Below are 23,954 nucleotides of genomic sequence, written 5' to 3'. Positions count from 1 at the left end.
ACTACACTGCCTCTAGGGACCTGTGCTGGCATGGCTGAGTCCTGCCCTCACACGCTGCAGTGTTCTGTAAGTCCATCAAGAGTCAAACACGTGGAGTCTTTGCCTTTGTCTCATGTTTTTCACTCAAGCTGAGTAACAATTGAATTTTATTGGGTCTGTGGAAAGACTGAGCCTGAAGAATAGTAGTGCAATGCTTCTGCCTGAAGAGTTCTCTAGTGCCATTAAGTGCCTAAAAGTTCCCAGCTGGCTTCCAGCTATCAGTCTAGAAGCCACAGGTCCCCTCTAGGTTCTGGACCACAGCCTCCAGTGTGGCTTTCTCTTTAGAGATCTGTCCTATGTTTTTAAATAGACATATTTTTTTTGTCTCAAAGATTTCAATGCTAGAAGGAATGACCATGATGCTACAGTCTGATTATATTCATGCATAAGTCACAAAAGACAAACACTGTTCGGGGCTTTTTGGACCAATATTTTCCCATGGTACTAGAATACATTTTTGGAAAACATGTTTTGGCTGATATTAATTTAATTTTATAGAAAAATCAAAATCTATGGGCAGATTTAATATGAACTAGGAGAATTAGTTTTCTTGCTTCCCACTGCAGCTGGATATCAGATCCCCACAGCTGTCTGCCATGTAGCAGTGAAGGATAGAGACAATAACAGCAGCTAGGTTAATATCAGCTGCATTTAACTTTATGTATTTATTAATTAGGCTTTTTTTTTACAGAAAACAGAGAAATACATATCTCTGGAGAGTAATTCAACCAACTATCTTAAAATAGGATCAATATTTTCATTCTATCTAGAGAAGTTCAAACCTGTAATTTAGACTATATTTTTAGTTTCAGCTAATATTAGTGTTTGCTCAGAAGACATTTGAGTGACAAAAGATGGAGATCTACATCACAGAAAACACCCCCAGGGTTTTGCAACATGGCCATCTACATAACACAGCAGCCAGTCCCCACTGCCCAAGAGAGACACACCGGAAAAGGTTCACAAATGATGTTTCACAAACATGTCTATTGCTGGCTTTGGGGTCTGGGAAAAGAAGAAGCTGTAAAAGCAGCTTCTGGTTATGGTTTCCTAATGCTTATCTTTGACATTCATTAGAGTTGGTGGATGTTGAATTACCTCGTGACTTCCTTTCTCCTCTTAGAAGACAGCAGCCATGTGACCCCAGTTTTAACCCAGAAAGTTCACTGTCTATCCTCATCCCATCAGTAGTACTGGTGATCTTACATGGAGCATCCCAGGGACCAGAAATAGTGCTGCAATATGGTCATGATCTTAACTCTATACCAGCAGGGAACCCAACATTCCTAATTTTTTATAGCATGGGCATCTACTAAGTAGCTGTCTAAACATGCATTATATCAACAAAAATCTAATTAATATGGTCAAATACATGCAGAACAACATGGGACCCATAGAATGCAATGATAATAATCAAGAGAAAGGCTTGGGGTTTTTTGTTTGTTTGTTTTTTTAAGTAGCTGAGAAATGCCTTTAACAAAAAGTTTAACAACAAGGCTATTGGGATGACAAAATTCATCATTAATGCCTCCAGATGGAGAAAGTTGGCTGGAAGGGACAGGAAAAAAAAGCCAAAAAACAGAAGCATGGATTTCCTGGAAAAGCCACAGTCCAACAGGAAGGCATTTCTTTCAACAGTTTCGTAAAAGTTGAGTACATGCTGTGAGAGCTCCTCTGAGGTGTTGAACACCTTCATCTACCATTGCTGCCAGTGGAAGAGGAAGGTGCTTGGCTGGAACAGGGTGAAATCCCATAATTTGTCACAGCCTGTGTGACTCTTGAAACTTCCGTCATTCTGAATTACTTAAGACAGGAAATAATCATATGCCCTGTGGCTAAAGTGGTTAAACTGAAGAAACCCTTTAGTAATGAAATGGCAGGTAGAAAGATTAGATAGATAGATAGGTAGATAGATGATAGATAGATAGATAGATAGATAGATAGATAGATAGATAGATAGATGCATGCAGACAGGGATATAAGATTATTCACATTCTTTAGGCTCATTTTATAAGGTAAAATCAATCTCATTTATGTATACCTTGGATTCCAGCAGAATAATTTTTTAAAATGCACTGTTTCAAAAAGTTGCCAGAAAGAGGCAGGTAGGGAAATGGCATTTTCATGAATTTTCCAAAACATTCTATCTCAGTTTATGAATCAATTTGAAAAGAGATTCATACCTCACGCACATTTCCTATTTTCTAGGCTGAGAATATAGAGTACGCCTACATTTGGTGGGTGAGACGACTTACAAGGTTTTGCATTTGTCCACCACTTAATCTGGCATGAAAATACTCAGGTTTGTCAAAGCCAGTGTAAAATAACCAAAACTGAGTGCCAGTTTTGAAAGGCTAGCCAAGAGGCTTAGACACATTCACATCCCAACTGACTTCAGATGACTGTGAAATCTGATGGGTTCAATTAAGTTTTATTGTGTCAGTCTGCACAGTGTTATAACTTGTGTGGTGGGAATCAGAGTACGATGAGCTCTGAGTCAGTCCACAGCTCAGCCCCCAAAGCACCCCATAGCCATATGAACTGGGACATGAGAAAGCAGGCACATGGAGCAGAAGGCAGATAGCTCTCCTACCAGGACAGGCATGAGAGTAAAAATGAAGGCTCTTTCACTCTGGCTTGTAATGTGCACAGCTGTTTCTAATGCTCTTCTCATCCACCCAGAGAAAGACAATGAAGATGCAAAGCTTGTACAGGTAACTGCATTCTCCATACCAGGGATCTACTGAGCCCTATATTTTTAGACCTATTCTGTGTGTTCCAGCTGCGCAGCAGCTTGCTGCCTTTCTGAGACAAAGCTGCTGCATAGAACTCTGCTGCCTGAACTTTACTAAAGTAGGATAAATCTGTACAAACTGGAAATGTTAAGTAAATAAGAGTCAGCACAATGTTGTCTGTTTCTGTTTAGCTATGATCCTCAGGAAAACATCTGTTTTGCTCCAAAATCACAGGCAGAAGGTTTTGCCAGCAGCCTACGCAAACAACATCAGCCCTAAGGTATTTATTTGTTCAAGAAACAGATCAAAATGTGAGACATGTCACTTCTTTTTTCACAGAACTATTTGAATAAATTCTATGCTGTTGAGCCAGATCCAAATCAACTTGGATGGAAAATCAATGCTGAATCTGCAGCTGAAAAACTTCAGAAAATGCAACAATTTTTTGGTTTGAAAGTGACTGGAAAATTGGATAATGAGACATTGGAAATTATGAAGAAACCAAGGTGTGGAGTTCCTGATGTGGGTCTCTATGGCTTCACTCTGCCTGGATGGAGAAAAAACAAACTGACGTACAGGTAGTATTTCAGTAATTACTTTTTAAGTTTAAATTTTATGTTTGTGGGTGTCCAAATTTGTTATATTTAAATATAACTTCTATAGCAATTGTTTCCTGATGGAAATACAAAAATGCTTCTCCCTCCACAGCTGTTGGCTATACATGCTCCTGAATTTCTGAAAATCAAGCTGGGTATTTTACATTTACTGGCTCAGCCATGGTATTTTGCCTGTCATGTATCACATCTGACAAATATTCTGTAAGCCAAACAGAAACATCAATTGCACCCTATACAAGCCTCATTATCTTTAAAATTTGCTGAGACAGCTGTGTAGTAGTCACATGCAAACCTGAGGAGGTAACTTTCCTCATGCTCAAGTGACAATCTCCTGGCTAAGGCCCATTTAAAAAAAAACCTGTTAATGTGTACACAACTGTTTTTATGAAAAACACATATTGGACTGTTATCCCATACCCAAACACACTCAGTTTTCACATACCAAACTCACTCAGCCCAAGGTGAATCTTGGTAACTTTTTGTTTACAGGTTACATTGTTTCTTATATTTTCTTAATCATTCATTTCCTTAAACATATTAGAGATTTTTTTTTCCCTACAAATACAAAATATTATACTTGAGTTCTCATAACTGTAGAATTGTGAACTACACACCAGACGTGAGCAAGAAGGATGTGGATAAAGCAATTGAGAAGGCTTTTGAAGTGTGGAGTACTGTCAGCCCCCTGGTTTTCACTCGCATTCATAAGGGAATTGCAGATATAATGATTGCTTTTGGGACCAAAGGTAATATGAAAACTGCATGCAATGATAAAACTAATTAAAAGATTTTTCAGTAGTCATAACCTAAGCTTAGTGTTGTCAACTTCATATTACTTAGTTCATGGACATTGCCCTCGCTATTTTGATGGCCCCCTTGGAGTCCTTGCTCATGCCTTTCCACCTGGCAATGGTTTAGGCGGTGATGTGCACTTCGATGAGGATGAAGACTGGACCACAGGCTCAGCTGGTAGGTTCAAAAAAGGTTTCTAAAACGTTATGCAGAAGAATAAATTCCATTCTGATTTTATTTAAGTGACTGAAGAGACTGAGATTAAACACTGCACCATAAGAGCAGTTTGAGGATATTACAGGCTGTACTCCAATGGGGACACTTAAAATGACATAGACATAAACTCACCTTGATCTACACTAGTTCTTATTTAGACCTGATAAAAATACTAACAGGACAATCCAATTAGGACAACTCCAACTAGGAATGCCAGAGACAAGGCCACTCTTACCTGGGGGATGCTGGTGGCCCAGAGTTTCACAACCCTTGATAAAAGCTTTCTCTTTTCCCCCACTGGTGCACACCAGACCTGTCACTACCATGTGCTTTGCAGCAGCCCTCAGAGGACATCCCCACCACCTAAAAATCAATACAGCCACCAGTGATAATGAAGAGTCTTCACTAAAAACTCCAGGGTAGGACCAACAATAGGCAGCAGAGAGGGGAGCACTGAGTGCCTGGGACACATCAGCTCTGCTCCACCTCTGGCTGGCCATAGAGCATGAGCTGCCTGGGACAGCTCTGTCAGTATGCAGGAACATTGTCCTCTGCTCCTTCAGATCCCTTCCTTGCCCACTTTCTGAGACGGAAAGCTGCAACAAGAAAACTGAGGTCAGGAATAGCAAGGAGCTAAAGAACAGAAAGGTGCTGTAAAACCACTGCACAAGGAGGAGAGTGTGGGTTTATTGTGATGGAAAAAAAGAGACGGATGAGGGCAGGATATGACATGCAATTAAATGTAATGTTTTCCCCATGCTGGGACTGAATGGGTCACCCCCAGTTTTTTCTGCTGTTCTTTAGCAGCACAGCTCCAGAAGCCACACATTGCAGAACTTGGAGCACTTGGAAGACTTGTGAGAGGGGAGGACTGACTGGAAATATGTGTGGAAAAAATGAGGCTTTATTTTGTTTGGGTTTTTGAGAAATGAATGTCTTGGCTTCAGCCAGACTTTCTTGGGCAATCGATGACCAGTCCTCTCCTCTGCCGCAGACTTGTGATCTTCATTAAATCTGCTGGCATTTCTGGATCTTGGTTTGCAGGGCAAATGATCGTTCCTCCCTAATTCAGAAAGGCATATTGCTTGGAGGGATGCATGTTGAAGGAAATTCCACTTTTATTTATTTGTTGTGTTAACGTATTTCACTGGGAATAAGCATGCAGAAGCATAATATTTTTTTAAAGTATTTTTGTTTTACAAATCTTTAAAGAAACCATATGTTTTAAAGTCCCAATGGTAGAAAGGTAAAGCATTCTGCTAACATTTAATTTTTCCTTGTCTTCTCATGATCTCACCTTTCTTTCTCATGTTTGTAGGAGGGAGAGTGACACACAAAGTGACACTTTGATATCTGCAGTGAGCACAGAGTGTCCCCTCCTGCCTTGCCCTGGAGAGCTGTTAGTTTGATCTGACTCACTATCCAATCTGTTCTACCTGAGCCAGAAAACCCTGCCAGGGCATTCCAAAGAGCTGCACCCACACTCACCCCCAGATATCTACTCATGACACACACACACAATTTCAGTACCTAACAGAAAGCAAGAGGGTCAAAAGTCTCTACCTTCTAGTGGGGAAGACCACAATCTTGTTCTATACAAAAATATGTTCACATAGATGCATTCCCTAGTGAACATCAATATATTGTATGAAAACTGGCAATGAGCAAAGACCTGTTGTGATTGTATCAGTCATTTACTGAGTAAAACTTGACTGATCTCTTCTCTCTACCCATTTCTTAAGGGTTCAACTTGTTCCTTGTTGCTGCTCATGAGTTTGGCCATGCCCTGGGTCTCTCCCATTCTAATGATCGGAGGGCTCTCATGTTCCCCAATTATGCCTACATCAGCCCCAGTGAATTTCCCCTTTCTCCAGATGATATAAGTGGTATTCAGTCCATTTACGGTGAGTAAAATCCATGGCTTTAATAAAAAAGGTAAGCAGGGGAGAAATAATCTCTTTGTAATCTCTTTCACAAAGTTTCACCATAAACTTAACCATATTGGCATAATATTTTTTTAAAAAGTGTAGAAACCTTATTTCTAAGGTTATTAATTAAATTTCTAAATTGAAATTTAGAAATTGAAATTAAGAAATTTCTTAAATTTCTACAACTCGGTGTATTCTTTCCAAAATGTCTCCCTCAGGATCCCCACCAAATGCCCCAGATAAAAGACCAACTACCCCTACCTCACCTAAAATCTGTGGCTCCCAGATGTCTTTTGATGCTATAACTACACTCCGACAAGAAGTCATTTTTCTAAAGGGCAGGTAAATAGTGATATGGCATTTGTCTGCATGGGGTTGATTTTTTCTTCATTTATACAAAGACTGAATACTTTTGTGGTTCACATGTTTACAGGATTTACAGTGAGACAAATGGATTTCAATTAATGGAAATAAAGGTTTTAGCAGGCATTAGTTATATTAATATTTTCAGAGGATCACCTGAAAAAAACATGTTTCATTTTTTTTCAGAAAACACCTCAATGCCAATGAGATCTTATTCCCAAGTGTATAGATGGTTACACTGAGTAGTGGCTTGACTTAATGATGCAAATATTTCCTGAAAATCTTATAAAGGCTTGGTTTGGAAGGTACCTCAAAGATCATCTAGTTCCAAGCAGGGACACCTCCCACTAGACCAGGTTGCTCAGAGCCCCATCCAACCTGGACTTGAATATTTAATTGTTTAGTTAATTTTACTAATTTAAGAAACTAACTAACTAAGAAATAAGTATGTCTGACAATACAGTTGAGCCCATCTCTCCTCCAATCACCTCTGCAAGCCCAAAATCATCCAGGGAATTCATCTGCTGAAAAGTTTACCCTAAGTCTTACCTGGGCTCCTATAATTCTCGTACTGTACAGTACAGGAATAACTGAAAATATTCAGCTGCTTATAACTGATTCCATTTATCAGTCAGTATCAATGAAATGCCAGAATGAAGATGGAATAAAAAAAACCAAGCACTTTCCAGCACAGGGAGTTTTTTCCTTTCTGATACATCAAGCCAAATAGCTCCACTGACCACAAAGAATTTGTAAGCCACAATGTTGCTCACATTCTTTTACACATATAGATGTTTCTGTGGTTTGTTATGTACTACAAAACCTGTTTCATTTTTAAATCAGGCACCTATGGCGGGTATATCCTGATAACTCAGAACCTGAACATGAATTAATTTCTGCCTTCTGGCCAAATCTGACTCCTGGTATTGAAGCTGCATATGAGAACACAAAAGATCAAATCCTACTTTTCAAAGGTGAAGTATGAGATTTTCTTTAATTTTTTTCTTAATTTAATTGTGTGGGAAGAATGAATGTGTGCATAAAATTAACTTTTCAAATAAATAAAAAAATTCATAATATTTCATCTAGTTTTCCTACCACCTAAAATAAAGGAGTGCATTTTATCATTTACTGTCTGAAAATGAGTGGTGAAACTAAATATTTTAATTTCTCTTAACAGGCAACAAGTTCTGGGTTATCAGCGGATATCAAGTGTTGTTTGGTTATCCAAAGAATATTGACACACTGGGCTTCCCTAAAGGTGTCAAGAAAGTTGATGCAGCTGTTTGTAATAAAAATACGGGGAAGACAGACTTTTTCATAGGTGACAAGCACTGGAGGTAAGAAGAATCAACAAATGTTTTCCTATGAATGACTCTGATATAATCTGCATAAAAATTAAAGTTTATATGATAAAAGTAGATCTTTTAGGTAACTGTGTGTAACTAGGTAATCCTAGTAATCCTACTTTTCACAGAAGTGTTTCTTTGACTCCTGCATGGGGCGAAGAGTATAGCTTTGTCTTTTGAGAGCTTAAGAGTGTCCTGAAGCAGGCATTCAAAAGATGGATATGTTTTGATACATTATGCCTGGAAGCTGAAAAAAACAACCCCAGTATCTAGAGAACTTTCACAAATATAAAAGTGTCTCTAACAATTAAAGATCAAAGCTAACCTACTTCAGCAGAAGGCTGGCTGTGATGGCTTATGCAGGATTTCTCTGGTTTCTGAAAAGTCCTGGATTATTTTATCCCTTTCAGAAAGAGGAAAGTGAGAGATCCTTTCCTGCCTTTGACTGTTTAGAGCTAGATTTTCAACAAGTTCCTTCTAAATCCTATTCCCAAACTGGCATGAATGAGTCCCGATAGTCAAAGAGCAGGCAGGTGGAAGAAAGAAGTCCATTTTGGGAAGCTGAAAGATTCTTTCTGTGTGCAAGGGCTGTGACGCAAAGGTCTTCCTCAGGCAACCCAGGCAAGTGTGGGTCACACAGATTTTATTGTGACTAATTGTGGTGTACCTCAGTGATGCATACAGTGTCAGCTGGATTTTGAGATTCCTGTGGTTTCCTGTTTTTTAGTTTTGATTAATTTGGATAGAGTACTTACAGTATCTTGCCTTGTTTTTTTGCTGCTTTGGTCACAAGACAATAGCATGCAAGTAAACTACAACAACATATTTCTTACCTAGTATAACTCATTCTCTCAGCCTCATGTGCCTGTGGAAAATATTTCTTGTATCCAAGGAGAAGTAAAACAAAGGCTTTGTTTTCTTGGGTTTGTGTTTTATTTTTTTTCCTGAAGGGTTCCTCAAATCTGGAAGAGCATTTTAGGTTCTACTTTCAACTCCCTTAATCTAGCCTGATCTCATAAAAAATTGTCCTAGATCAGTTAGGAAGAACTTGATTGTGTTAGAATTAAGCCAGCTTCCTTGCCTCCATCTAAATCTGTCAGCTAGTAGAGGACTATGTACAATATTTCATCAAAGTCTGAAAGGAGGCGTCAAAATTAATGCTATAAATATGTGCTATAGCAGGAATGAATCTATCCAGTTGCCATGCACTGTCTGTCACCCTGTTATCATGAGAGGTGGGTAAAACCCATTCCTGCAGTCCATTCTCCATTCCATGGAGAAATGTGGGTCTTCCTTCAGTTTTTCTCACTTAAGATGCTTCTTTGGAGCTGTATCTGACTTTATCAGCATACAAGAAACAACCTCATGGAAAACACAATGGCCAGCATCCTGCAGCCATTTGTGGAAGTAAATAACACAACTTTATCTTGCAAACCCAGTGAAACCAACTAAATTGCAGAAGGTGGACATCTTTTAAAAGCTGCTTAACTCTGTGCAGAATTGAAGTCTAAACTCTGGAAAATTGCATGTCTCCCTTCATATGATTTAGGTTTGATGAAAACAGCCAGTCCATGGAGAAGGGTTATCCTAGACCGACAGTCAATGAATTTCCAGGAATTAGTCAAAGGGTCGATGATGTTTTTCAATGGAAAGGTAAATGAAATGAGCTTTTAAGTAAAAAAAGTTTACTTCTAAAGATCTTAAGTTCTGAAATTATGATGAATGACATTACTGCTCCATCCTGCAAAAGACATAAATGAAGAGATGCTCTCCTGTGTGTACAAAGATGATTTGTCAAAATGAAGATATTTCTTGTAACCATAACATAATGCTTTGTTTTTTCATTTCCAGGATTATTCTACTTCTTTCATGGATCAAAACAGTGGGAGTTTGACCCTATTGCTAAAAAAGTTATCAGAGAAATGAAGAGTAGCAGCTGGTTTAACTGCTAGTATCATTAAACTTTCTTATATTCAGCAAAAGACAATAAGTACTATTCCAGAGATCTCAGAAACTGTTAGTATATACACTGCTCTACAGAATAGGCAACAGGACTAGTTTTCATAAATGCTTTTCATGTATTTTAATAAATTAACATGTCAACTCAAATTTTAATTTCAAAGACTAGAACAAAATTGCATTTTTCCCATAGTGGAAATTGTACAAAATAATTTATTACTTTATTCTCCAGATGGTTTGGGGATTTTTTTTAATATCATGCGATAAACACTTTTAGGTTGATGGCACTTGTTTTCTGCTTCATCTGTAGAAGGCATTCTGCATTTCTGAGGTGTGAAAGGCTGCAGGTTAATATGCTAATATCCCTCCAGCATACAATGTTTGTACTTTACCTCTTTTCCCTCCAGAGAGAAAGCTTCTTTTCTTTCCATCTGCAAGATACAGGCTTCCATTAGTCACTTGCTTTTCTGCATTCTACAGAAGATGCATTTTCCTGCATCTAGTCCTGCTCTTCTTTGGCTGTCACAGCTTTGTCCCCTTTGCATCATAACAGCACTTTGGCACCAAAATCACACTGAAGTCCCAATGCCTAAATAAATTTTCTCATTTGATAATCACCCTGATCAGTCTTTATAGCATAACAATTAACATTTCATCAATGTCCACTTTTTCTGAAGCTATGAATTACATCCTTCACAAATCAGCCCTGCCCTGTTCAAGAATAGATTAAATTACCATGTCATGGAGCACAACCTTTATTCTGGTGACACAAACCATTTGCCTTACATACATCTGACATTTATTGCATGTTGCCATGCAAACTCCTCACAAAATCAGACAAAATCTATAGAGTCACAGTCATATCCTCTCCAAGTATTTCTTTTACATTTAGTTCTGGAAACTGGCCCAGAACACACTGCCAATTTGTTAGCCATACTGCGTGCAGGCATGGCTGGAGATGTCTGAGAACCTGGCCTCAGTACTGGTTTGTCCTGCTGTTCCCCAGTTCTCACATATTTGTCTGTCTTACACACTTCTTGCAAGCTTTAGTAAAATGTTTCATTTTGCTGTGTATTTTTCTAGCATTGCAATGACCCCAGCATGAACCTTTCCCACCCGGTTTGCTGTAAACAGCAGCAGTACCACTGTGTTGCTGCTACTGCTATCAGAAACCCACTGGCTTTGCTCCCACCAGGAAATCAAAGTAAAGGATCCAGTGTGATGTTTCACTAATCTACAGGTCTAATCCTGGTGCATACCATCACCATTTGGATCCCTAAGAAAATTTAAGCCTAAAATGGGTGGCATAGTAGACATAGTAGGCATTTGACAGAGATTCATCTGACTGCTTCAGCTTTCTGTCTAGATATATGAGTTAAGGAAGATCCCTGTACTGAAAGAAGAGGAAAACATTTCCACAGTGTTACTCATCATATCTCATCTCATCTCATCTCATCTCATCTCATCTCATCTCATCTCATCTCATCTCATCTCATCTCATCTTACTCAAAGACTATGCTGGGGCAAACCAGTGTCTTCAGTCACCAGAGAACACATCTCTTTTCAGGGGAAGGCTACCCAGCTAGCTTAGAGTAGCTAACTTTAAGATAGATAAGGCTAGGTGGGATTAATAGTATTTTTGATGGCTATCTTTCAATTATTATTCAGGATAAGACATCCTACATTTCTCCTCTATGATGTTTGCTTTTTTGACAAGTTAAACAGCAGCTTTTTTTTATCACCACAAGCTAAAGTGGTGATAAAAGTTGTCTGAAGGTACCTGCTTGCACTGCCACTGTGGAGTGCTTATGGTATCCCACACAAAAAGAGCAGAAAATGCTGGAGGCAGGTGGGACACAGACGACTCCTTACCTATTTCTGTATTTTCAGTCTCCTTAACTCCAGCATTCAATTAAATTTGTGGTTGTATAGTAGAAAGCACAGTTTAACAGCACAGTCACAGAAGCTGCCAAGTTACACCCAAGTGTTTATATAGAGGCAAGATTGCTCTTTCATACACAGTCTGCTCAGTGTGTAATGTGATTGTACTTTTAACTTCAAGAAATGTTTAATCATTGAGTCATAGAGGTCATTATTCAGTTCTTTGCAACTCATAGGCAAGTTCTACTGTCTTCAGGTGTATAAACATACATCATAGTTACCCTGTGCTCCCTCTCTTCTCAGGTCAAACATTGTTTATTAATTTACATAAATCCCTGTTCTTAAGGCAAGTTAATCTTTAACAGTGAAATGTAGTTAATTAAGTTTTCTGACTGGCAGCTCTGGCATTCTGTCAAACTAGTGTGGGGTTCATGTTCACAGGTCACCTGTGAGAACAAATAAATCAATAAGTATTGTTTTTCCTTTATTTGCAAAGAAGGCCTAAAAAGTCATTCCCAACACAGAAAGACTTGACTTCAGATTAGTGGTAACATCTTGGTCACACAGTTTTTCCTCTCTGATTGTCATTTCATTGAAGAAGTAGGAACCACAATAGGAATGTCAGAACAGAAAAGTGCTTACTGGTGGTCCTATCCTTCCATCTCTGCCAGGAGCCTGGACAACATGGCATTGTGTCTTGGACTTCACCATATCCTCCCACAGCCCTGAAGAGTTCCCAATACCTCTCCCCCCACCTCTTATGACTCTTACAGCTCCTCATAATGCATGTCCCATACTATATTTAGGTATATAGATGGGTAATGTTGTGTAGTTACCCATGGGGTGACCAGCCAATGGTCTCACAGCCCAACCCAGGGATGAATTATATGTATTCCCATCAACAGGGATTTTTCTCCTCTAGCCAGCTGCTATTTTCCACAAAATGGGTAGGAACAGTGGAATTTCAGTTTGGCTTGGAAAAATGGGCCAGTACTTCCAGTTGCTGTGGGACCAGCTGGACACACAGACACACAGAAAACAGGATCCCACGTGGTCAAATTGAAATAATTTTCTCAGTGTTTTTACAAAACATTCTCCTTGCTTTCCACTGCAGATTTCCATTCAGTTTTATAATATTGCATCCCCCCTGCTGTTGACAAGAGGAGCTTGAGAGGGCAGACAAAGAAAGATGGAAATTACACATCAAACCAAGGAGACTGCTAATCCACATTTGTCTTTCCAGTTGTTTCATGTCACTAAGAAAAAAGGTCATTTGCTTCTCATCCAATTAGTGTTTTTCAACAGCTGTTTTGCAAATTAATTATAAGAAACTAAGATGATGAGACTGAATTGAAATGAGGAAATTACACATCCTAATGTAATGCATTACTGAGGCACACAAACTTCAACATTCCTGTCCTGGTAGATTGTCCTGAAAAGTCCTGCTCACTTCTTTGTCTACAGGAACCCAATGTCCTGACACCAGCATGGGAGTGTTTCAGCTAATAGAGTGGGGCAGGAGCTATATAAATACTCACTAGAGCAGAGTTGAAAAGCCAGATTTTACCCTTTCAAGTGATCAATTCTCCCCTGTGCTCTCAGGTGACAGACAGATACCCCAAAAGCCTTGAGAAAACTGATACTGAATTTTTTTGAGGGTTTGGTACCTTAAAGGAAGAAAAAAAGGCAAGCATGGGAGCTAGCATATAAAGAAAGAACTTGTTATTACCTGGCTGTACATAACCATTCCTCCCTGCACTCGCTCTTAACTTCATGCCCCTTGGTGCAAATTGCCCAAATCCTGATAAGAGAAAAGGAAGGTGCAAGGCTGTGTTTAAGTGTTGATAGCCAACATGCTCTTTGAATAGCTTATGAAGTTTGAACCCTTTTGAACACTGGTCCATCTGACGTGCCAGAGCCACCCCCAAAGCAGAGTATTTGAAACCCAGTAGAGACACTGCAGATTCTGAGACAGGGCATCAACAGAACTGTGGATGAGTGGCACAGTGCAGATGAGGGGCCTGGCCAAAACAGGGAGAGCACTTTTCTGAGGTCTACATACACAGACAGAGAGCCTTGCAGGGTGAACGCTTTTAATGACAGCCATGTCAGTGATCTTGCTGAGTGAACCTTGCACATACACTTTGCAGACAGGATCTAGAGGTCTGAGATATGGGTTCTGTGGTTCTGGCTGTAAATCAGACTTTTTCATGGTCTGTCTGCATTCATTGATTAAATCAACTTAGCATAAGGGATATCTGTCAGATTTTTCCTCAGGCATCTCAGGCTTCATGTGTTTTTATGGTCTGTAAGCTCTGTATTTTGCTAACTTTAGGTAAGTTAGTAGACACAGATCCATAGATTCTTGTGTGTGTTTGTGATCCCCTTAAAGTACCCTGTCCCCATATGGGTGTGTGTGGGTCTGTGCAGGACCTGTGATCCTCTGCAGCCTGCAGGGACTAAAGGAGCAGGAAAGGTGTGGAAATGCCTTCTCTGTATGATAGGAACAAATTATGCTGGTGGAACCAAGGACCATACAACTTCCACATTAATGAGCAGCACAAGCTTCCAAATTATCAGATAAAAATCCAACATAGGCTCCTAAAGACTAGGTCTGGGTCTGGGGTGGGTAACTCATCCTCTGGATATTGTGGCTGTGGGCTGTCTGTTTAACCTCGGGCTGATGAAAATGGTGATTGTTTTTGGAGCTTTTACTGTGGGTAAGGGAGTTAGCACAGGCCCCCAAAGAAAATGCTGCTTCTTACAACAGATTGGAGTTATGAACTTCACCTTGCTGAGCACAGCCTAACAATTCCCATGGACACAGCCCACAGGGACCTGTCAGCACTGCCCACTGACCACTTTCGGGGTTCCCTGCTCTGGGAGTGGGGGTTCACCGCTGCTGCCAAAGGTCACAGCTGTCACCCAGGGCTCACAGCTGGCACCCCATGGCCACAGAAGCCCCCCAGTGGTTACAGCTAGCACGCGAAGGTCACAGCTGTCACCACGCGCAGGATGTCACCCAGGACTCACAGCTGCTACCCCGTGGTCACCGCTGCCACCTAGCGCTCACAGCTGGCACCCCGCGCTCACATCTGGCACCCCGCGCTCACATCTGTCATGCTGCACTCACAGCCACCCCAGCACTTGCTCCAGGGTGGCTCCCAACAGTTCAGATCCCCAGGTGCTTAACTTCGGTTACTCAGCTCACGATTTTCTATACAAAATTTCGCATAAAGGTATTTTATACAGAGAAAAATATGCAATGAGAAGCACTTAGATTTGAAAATGAAAAATGCTTTGTTGAATCTATTAATAGGGTAATTTAAATTGAATAAGTTGAGCTGTGTGTTTGCCATATTGGGGGCGATTCAAAATCATCAAAGGGAAAACAAAAATGAAAGCACTGAGAGGTACTAGAAACTATGTTCTGAAGGACTGAGTTCCCCTAAATTATCGGCAACTATTATAGGAACTGGTAAAATCTGTTTTGCCCTAGACTGAAAGGTGGTTTGCATGAAAAATTGATATTTAAAAATTCAGGTATTTTCAAAAAAGACATACTTACGGACATATGGGAAATGTCATTAAACAGAATGACTTGGTAATACAGATGAAAAATATATAGTTTAAAAAAAGTAGTGAAAAGCATTTTTCAAATGTGTGTGTATGCATATAATACAAATACATATAAATATATTTACCTCTAGTTATATTTCAGGCTATCATTACTTTTATAACTACTGCTTTTGATTTTCACCAAAGATTGTAGAGGACATGATTTACACAAAAAATATATGAACTCTTTAAATCATGATGTGATTTCTGGTTTGGTTATAATTTTTCAAGCAGCTGAACAGTGCATTTATCACTTCATACTACTGTAAACAGGATTACTCTGGACAGACCAGTCTTTTAGTGTAAAATAAATACACTTAGTGTAAGGAAGGAAGGAAAGTTTACACTGACCTTAGGAGGAGACCAAACAGGTACAGGTGTGTTCTGGAGTAAAATTCTGTAGCTCAACCACTGTTTGTTTATGGAGATGTACAGAGTATGGAAGGAAAATGGCTGTTAGTAAAGATGCCGTTTTGATTTCTGAGTATGATAAACTCTTTCCTCATTTCCAGGGTCACAGTGCAGTCTGTGCACACTGTGAGCCAGAGGACAGGATTTAATTAGAGAAGAAGGCACTGATTCAGCAAAGCCTTCAAGCTCATGCCAAAATTCCAACATGCATTTAAGTAACACTACTTTTGAAATCTTTTGTGCAGTCATAGCCCTAATGGGACATCTGTGCTCATTAAGACCACAGAAATGCACTGTCCCACCAAAGTTCACACAAAGTATGGCCACTCCTCAAGTGTTTGGCTGAAGAAATGTACACTCACACTGGTACATTCAAAGTGATCTGTGTGTAAAGGAGAATGGAACCCATCATGTTTCTTCTCCTTGCAGTCCCCTTGACTCTCCTTCCCAGAGCTCCATCCCCACCTTGAAAACCTTTCTGCCTCTGCCTGTGGTTTTGCAAAGATTATTTTCAGGTATAGATTATTGGAAGCCGTAATTTTGGGAATCAGTGCTATGAAAAGGCAGAAGTTTACATAAAATGCTAATTGTATAAAGGGAAATACAGAGGTCTTTCTTTCATTCCTGAATATGCTGTGAAATATTTTTGCAGACATAGCATTGCTGTAAGAATTTGGTTACACTGTGAAGGCCAAGTTCTAGGTATCTGAATATGTGATTTCCACCCGTATCCTTGTGTTTGGTGTCCTCCTGACAGGTCCTGAGCATTTAAAGATGCTTAACCATCATGAAAAGTCTCTGCAATTTGGGATGAATTTGACCATTATTATGCAACTCTTAAAGCTTTAACATGAGGACAAAATGAAATGCTTGTGGGGAAAATGATCCCAATCTTATAAGAACATACTGTCTACAGGCAGGAATAAAGATCTTATCTCTTAGAGCATCTATCTGGGGGAAAAAATTATGGATTTCAACACTCAGATGGTTTTGAAGCCAGCTTCTTCATTATATTCACTTGCCTTTCACTTTTTTAGCTTGTAGAGCACTTTGTGGCCACAGAAATCAAAAACCTGGTAAGAGCTGTCCACATGTCTAATAGAGACATCTGAGCTCAGATCAGTGAATGGTCCTTTGGACCCAACCATGGTCCAAAGGTCCTTTTGACCCATTCAAACCATGAGGCCAAAGGCAAGTGTTTTAGCACCAGAAGTCAGTCCAAGTCAGCTACTGAGTACTTTCCCTGTGTATGGCTGACAGCAGAGACTTAGAGAAAAGATGGATATAGGTCTCAGGTAAAGTTTTTCTGCAACACCTAGCAAAAAAAGGCACATTGTAATCTCCAGAAGGAAACTTCCAAAAGCCTTTTCCTCCTTCAGCACGGGGCTAGGAACCATTCTCAGTGAGGCATCAACTACTTTAAAACCTGGTCTCTGCACCTACTCTTTGTCACCAGAGATGGGTGACACTGTAAGAGAAAAAAGGAAGGAGCTGCTGGGGCTTTTTTTGCACACTGAAGAAAACAAAGTGTGAACGTTCTGTAACATGTGAGCCACTGGTTAGCAAGACAGAGGGGGTCCTGTCCTTTCTCTTACTCTAAATACAATTGTCTTCCTCCAGCAATGGGGCCATACTCCTTGGCTGGCAGCTGGAATTACCAGCAGTGTGTGGTATCTGACAGACACAGAGGTCTTGTTTCATCACCACGAACACTTAATAAGTTTCTCTCCATGCACAATAGTGATTTTACCTTCTCTTTTGAGAATAATAGTGGAAATAATATTTTTCTACTGCTAATGTTAGACAAGGGCCTGTACAAGTCATAGCTGATGTTACAGCACAATCTGTTTATTCAAAATAGAAAACTAACCATCTACAAAAAATATACACTCTACATACTGCAATAAAGTTGTTGTTTAGACTTCTTTGACATATTTTTATTTGTCTTAGAGAAAGCTGATGCATATAACATAAAATCATCAAAAACTGAATGTATGATATCACAGAAAATACCAAAATTACAATTCCCTTTTAGTCTGAATCAAACCTCAATCAGCATAAGATCTAAGATTTCAGTATAAATACACCATACTGTCTTCATATTAATAAATTAATTTACTTATTTTGCATTGCCGGACTTTTCTAATAATCATATGTTCATCTAAATTATTTTAATCATAATTTCATACATCAGAAATTGTAAAACTTCTATTAGAAAATTCTCAATTTTTGTCAATCAAAATATTGACATGTCGATGAGCAAAATTTGCTTGAATTTTTCTGGGGTTTTAGGATTTTTTTCACATGTATTATATCCTAAAGAGGAGGCATTAGTATGCGAAAATGGCTGCAGCAGCATGACAGCAAATCTTAAGGACATGCTGGCATTCCTAGCTTTTCAGTTGACCAGAAAGTGGGCTACAGCACTATGAGCATGAAGGAATTAGACCATGGTATGGTGTTCCTGACCTAGCAAAGCACCAGCTCTCTTCGGGAGACCACAAATGGATGAAGGATACATGGATGCACAGGTAATGAATTGTGGATTTTCTGGCTTTGGAAAGGAGTAGGCGTCATTTGAATAATTTAAAAGGACCTTTGACTTTTTAATTTTTGCCAAAACTGTCTTCATTTTGTATTTCAAACTTTTTATATCTGTTTTAAGCTCAGCAAGGACTTTGTAATAAAGTCTCTAGGGCTTTTTTTTCCATTAATTCCTAGTACTTAGAATTAAAGGAAGACTGTATTATAAAAGAGCACAATGCAAGTTCAAATGAAAAATGTTTAATCTGCTTTAGTGAGAAACACACTTGTCACTGCACCACTAAGTGCACAGCATTACGTTAAGACTTCAAATTAAAAAACCTAGGTTGGTTATCAGAGAATGAAGTGATCTCATGATATGAGATCATGAAAGGCTAGAATTTTCCCAGGGTGTGACATTCCCGGCTTTCTTTTTGACCTCGTCCCTGTTGCACAGCACTGCCGCTAGATGTCAGATGAAGAAAGGGCCCCACTGGTCCCCACAAGTGAGTCTGGTCAACAGATGAACTGGGAAAAGGTATTGCACAGGGTAAGAGGAGTCGCCAAGTAAAAATAGGTAGCTAATGATTTGTAGCTGTTGGTAGTATTAAATGATAGGTTTTCCAGGACGAATTGCACTGCTGTGACGCACAAGAACACAGGAAAACTCCTCAAGTCACTTTCTTTCTCTGGGCTGTTACACTGTTCTTAGAGCATCTTTCAAAATTAACCCTGATTCATTACAGGAGCTCTTCAGCATTTTCACGATAATAACACTCAATAGAAATGGAAAAATGGGACTCAGAGCTTACTCGATGGAAATTAAAGTGAGATTTACAAAAAATAAATTATCAGGTCTAATTCCTTCAGTCAGTATAGGCTTACCTGTATTTACATCTCAGCTGGCTCCATGGCTTTGCCCTTCAGTCTACACTCTCAGCTAAATCACAAAAACTGTGGGGTTTGGTGGTGAAACATGCTTACATCCAAGGGAGTTTTCAAACTGGACACTGTAAAGGAAAGGAGACTTGATGCATCCTCTGTGTTATCTCATGGAGTTGATGAATACTCTCCATAGCAGTTTAAGGGAATTTTTGCAAACATCAGAGCTAGGAAGACAGCCCTGGACCATATCCTAGCACACAGCAGAAGCACCAGCCTCAGACCATGAATACCATCATGATCAAAACTTCCCAGGACAAGAGCTAGAAAGGTCAGGGACAGGGAAAAGGCAATGTTATACATAGAACAGAAGAAAAAACTTCTTCCCACTTTTATCACCATACAGGTCAAGTCCTGTATTCTGATCTTATAGCAGTTTAATCTGGTTTTTCTATCCAGGTTTTCAGGAAAAAAAAAGTGCCTCAAAGAACTTCATTTTCTTCTAGTACCTTGTATAAAATGGAATGATGCAAAGGGATTTTGGTCACAGTGAACGATACTAAAACCAAAGCTGATGTCAGACTTATGCCTTCCCAACTAGACAGGGAAAGCCATGTGACATAATGCAAATAGTGTTGAATTCAATTACTTGGGATGAGTTTAAATTGCATCAGAATGGTGCTGTAGCACTATTTTATAGCACTGCACAGTCTTAACCCTTCAGCTGAGTATTCTAAGTGAGCACAAAGCATTGTCTTTGCACTAGTGGAGACACACATTTTTTCTAGATCTGATTTCCTTCCCTGAAGTGTCTAAATGATTGATTGCCATGCAGTCTTTCAGTCACTGTTCATGGTCACAGCTGTGAAAAGGCACCTGCTCTTGTTATCTTCTTCAAAGTCTTATGCTGGGTTATCTCTCCTTCCAAGAAAGGAGTGCCACAGTTACTCATTAAAAATAGAGTTTATGGAATGCTGTGTCAGGGTGTCCTTCCTCTTTCCTCTGCTGTTATTTGCTACATCATTGTGACTCTGTCCTTTTGATAGCCCATGTGGGACCCTGGCACATGCTTCTGCCCCAGTGAAGAGTTAGAAGGATACAATAATTTTGCCAGCACAGAGGAATGGACTGTGGGAACTAATGGTACATGAAAATAGTTTATAGACTTTGCAAATTCAAGCATTACCTGAGAATAAACCTGAAATTTACATTGAGAAATCAGTCTGTTCCCGAACTACCTGAGGACAAACAGCAAAAAACAATGTGGGACATGAGAACAGTTTAAATTGTGGAAGTGTGAAATACGAAATCCTACATTAGGGGATAAATTTGAGATCAGTTTAAAAAGTGAAGACTAAATTAACAGACTGATAAGACTTAATCCCAAACAAACCCATTGAAACAATTATAAAGGAATGGACTTAATGATAGTCTTTCAAAATGGGACAGACGGACTCAATAAATTCTGAGAAAGTTATTTCTGACATATCATTGTGAAACAGGAGGTGGAAGAACAAAATTTAATCCATCATTGCCTGCAAAGTTTATTTTAATAAATCTCACAAGTAACAGCTTTTACTGCTGGCCAGTAAGAAACAATATAAATAATATAAATTTATAATGTTGCTTTTTTTTGTAGTTTTCCATTAGAAGCCAGAAACTGGATAACAGTTTCCCTGTTGAGTGGAAGAAAGCCGTAGGACCCTAATATGAGGGATTGCTGCATTACTGTTAAGCACATCCTGAAGAGCTTTGCAAGATCAGGACTTGAACATTTGTCAGCTCGTAGTGTTGAGAGGAAAAATCCTGAAATGCCTGTGGGACATTCTGGTTCCTTATCTTCAGTGAAGTAAATTGCCCAGCAGCAGAGATCTAATGCTCTATGCTGTTAAATTAGGAACTTTATCCCTGACACAACTTTGTCCAGCACAAACTTGCATTTGGATACAGTCCAGGAGTCAGTAGAGTTCAGAGACTTCCCTCAAGAAATCAAGCATTCTGCATGTATCTTCCCTGATTTGAAAGATAATTTTAGGTAAAACCATGGTTTCAGTCCTGTTTTTTTATTAGTACAGCAAAAGTCAGTGTTTGCTCTTTGCACCTTTGATGGCTTGCCACACTCGTGTGGATAAGCATGACATACCAACCCTGCTTTTTTGTCTCCATCGCCACATTTTCTTCCCATCTGATAGGTCCTCTGTCATGCAGCTGGCTTGTCTTAGCAAATTCTTTTCCCTTCAGGGTGCTCTAATAGCACATCCATGCTTTAGTTGCCTTTCTTTTAGGAGATGGTAAGAAAAACAAATCTGAATATTAGATAAAAGTCATAGGCTCAGCCTTAAAACCCTGAAAAAATTGCAAAAGCCTTCTCTTTTTTTCCCCTGAATATTCCACTGTTTCATAACATGTTTTTGTGGCTTAGTTTCTTGGGTTTTTTAAGAGCATGTCCCTTCAATCTTCTCAGTTTGTTTGGGTGGGTTTGCTTAATGGTGCCACTGAAATCTAATGCCATTGGAAGGCCCTGCTCAATGTCTGCTGTTTGTCCAACTACACTCCATAATATCTACCCTCACAAGGCAGAGTTAACACTAAAGTATTCCATCAGTGTGCCACTTGGTCTTTAGTCAAAGCAGCAACCAGCTTTAAGCATGTCCAAGGCATCTGACAAGCCATTGACTTGCAGACCTCTCTGCCAAACCTCAGGCTCTTCAAAGTTCTGGACTACTTTTTTTTCTAATCTGCCCCAGAGCACATCTTTCTTCTGTTTCATTTCAGCATCCACATAGACTGTCTTGTCTGAATAATTTAGGGGGGCAAACCAAGCATAATTTCTCCAGTCCTTTGATTTACCAGAGGTCCAACTCTAGCCATAGATCTCTGGCCCAGGTGACTTGTTACCCCCTAAGCATAGGCTTCAGCAGCTGGAGAGAGGGAAGATGAATGCACACCATTTCTGCAAGAGCATCAATCAAATTGTCACTTAGAAGAGGGCAGACAGTGTTTGTTTGGATCCATTTCAGCCCAAGTTTACAGCAGAAATCCCAAACCCTAATTCTTCCACTGAGCTTGCTGCCCTGTCCCTTCAGTTACTGTGAAACCAGGGACCAAGGGGACCAGAATGTCTTCTGTGAAAAATGTAAGGTCCTTTCAGACAAGAATCAATCAGCATTGTGCATAAAGCTGTGACAATCACTGTTTCTGCTGGGCTTTCTAGACTTGGAGCAGTCAGCCTGTTTGTACCATTTTGGAGCAACAGTCCAGTGAAATACTATATACTGCAGCCACCCTTCACCACAGACTCTCACAAGCTGGTAGAGAGTCACACAGGATTTCACTGGACTTGTACCTTAATAACACTTTTCCAAAAATAACTAATTTCAGAGAAATCCTTTGGAAAATAAAGAAAACTTCCTGAAAAAATATGCAATGTATATGATTTTTATTTTTCATCAGGAACTGAAAAATGCCCCAAATTTCATAAACTGGTTGCCTTATTCTTTGTGGCCTGTGAGTCATCTCCTAGATCTGTTAGTCTTGATCTTAGATCAAGACTAATTTCATTACCACTCATTCTGTAATTCTGAGATTCACAGAGGATGCACCACCAGCAAAAATGCCTGACAGACCAGAGGTAACATGATTGTAGCTCAGCTAATACTTTAATCAGTGCTGGATACTGGTTTCCAGCAGTAGATATAACCAGTATGTCCAGATCCAAGAGAAATCATAGGACTGAGGCTACTAGAGTGAAGCATCTAAGATGGCACTTCAGATGGAGCCCAAAGCCTAAGGCTGTCTCTCCAGCAATTGGGACCATTCACTGATATGATGGCCAAGAGACATGAAACAGCTCCCACTCAGGCTATTAAACTCTCTTAAGCTCTCAGGTAGTTTGTCTACTTCCAAACAGGTTATTTGGGAATTGTCCCTGACGCATGGCATGTCCTGAATAGTACCTGGGAACCATCCAATGGGTTGGTATGAAATGAAGACATCCAAGAGCCATTTCAACAATTTATCAGGAAAGAGGATTGACATCTAGTGCCTGGGAATGTTTTTCAGTACCACAAAATTTACTGACACCAGCCATAGCCTGAGCATCATTCCATCTATCTCAAAGTCCATCTAACATCAGGCTCACAGATGCCAGTGCTGCAGTTTCCAGTGAGGCTCACCGGCAAAGTATTCTGTGGATGATTTCCTTTGAATTTTATGCCAGTTTAGTTTGTTTCAATTTAATTTTATGCCTGACAAGACAATTTATGTCTGACAAGAATACTCAGATGACTTTCACAAGAATTTGAATCAGAGTTGCAGCTGCTGCGACTGTTTCACAAGAGGCAACATAGCAGTGACTTGTAGACAGCCACCACACCACAGTTATAAAACGGGAAGAAATTATAAAGTAGGATATCCTTTGGAGACTGCTACTGCTCATTCAAAACAAATGTGAAACACAATGGTCTAGTGGTAGGATGAACAGAGAGAGGACTACGCTGGAGAGCTGGCCCAGTAAAATAGCACGGAATCTTTTTAGATGCACACACAAAAGCACACACACATATACATGTGTGTGCGTGTGTGTGCATGTGTGTGTGTGTGTTTGTGTGTATGTATGCATGTGTGTGTGAACTTACATAA

General features: G+C 39.7%; 1 protein-coding gene across 1 annotated transcript; it reads left to right on the top strand.

Moving 5' to 3' along the window:
* Nucleotides 1-2,603: 2,603 nt before the first annotated feature.
* Nucleotides 2,604-9,991, top strand: LOC134057559 (matrix metalloproteinase-27-like). The gene is made up of 10 exons (XM_062514532.1): nucleotides 2,604-2,753; nucleotides 3,114-3,352; nucleotides 3,989-4,137; nucleotides 4,232-4,360; nucleotides 6,142-6,303; nucleotides 6,546-6,669; nucleotides 7,534-7,664; nucleotides 7,871-8,030; nucleotides 9,589-9,692; nucleotides 9,891-9,991. Exons 1-10 carry the CDS (start codon nucleotides 2,604-2,606, stop codon nucleotides 9,989-9,991), a joined length of 1,449 nt encoding a protein of 482 aa, XP_062370516.1.
* The last annotated feature ends 13,963 nt before the right edge of the window (nucleotides 9,992-23,954 follow it).

This window comes from Cinclus cinclus, chromosome 2, assembly GCF_963662255.1.
Source record: "Cinclus cinclus chromosome 2, bCinCin1.1, whole genome shotgun sequence".
Taxonomy (NCBI): Eukaryota; Metazoa; Chordata; class Aves; order Passeriformes; family Cinclidae; genus Cinclus; species Cinclus cinclus.
The sequence above is the reverse complement of the archived record's forward strand: the minus strand, read 5'-3'. Positions and strand labels throughout refer to the sequence as shown.

Excerpts from the sequence above, each read along its gene's own strand:
- LOC134057559 (XM_062514532.1), top strand. The coding sequence starts at position 2,604 with ATGGAGCAGAAGGCAGATAGCTCTCCTACCAGGACAGGCATGAGAGTA. Across the intron at positions 4,138-4,231 it reads GATTGCTTTTGGGACCAAAG|TTCATGGACATTGCCCTCGC; the intron begins GTAATATGAAAA and ends CATATTACTTAG. Across the intron at positions 6,304-6,545 it reads TGGTATTCAGTCCATTTACG|GATCCCCACCAAATGCCCCA; the intron begins GTGAGTAAAATC and ends TGTCTCCCTCAG.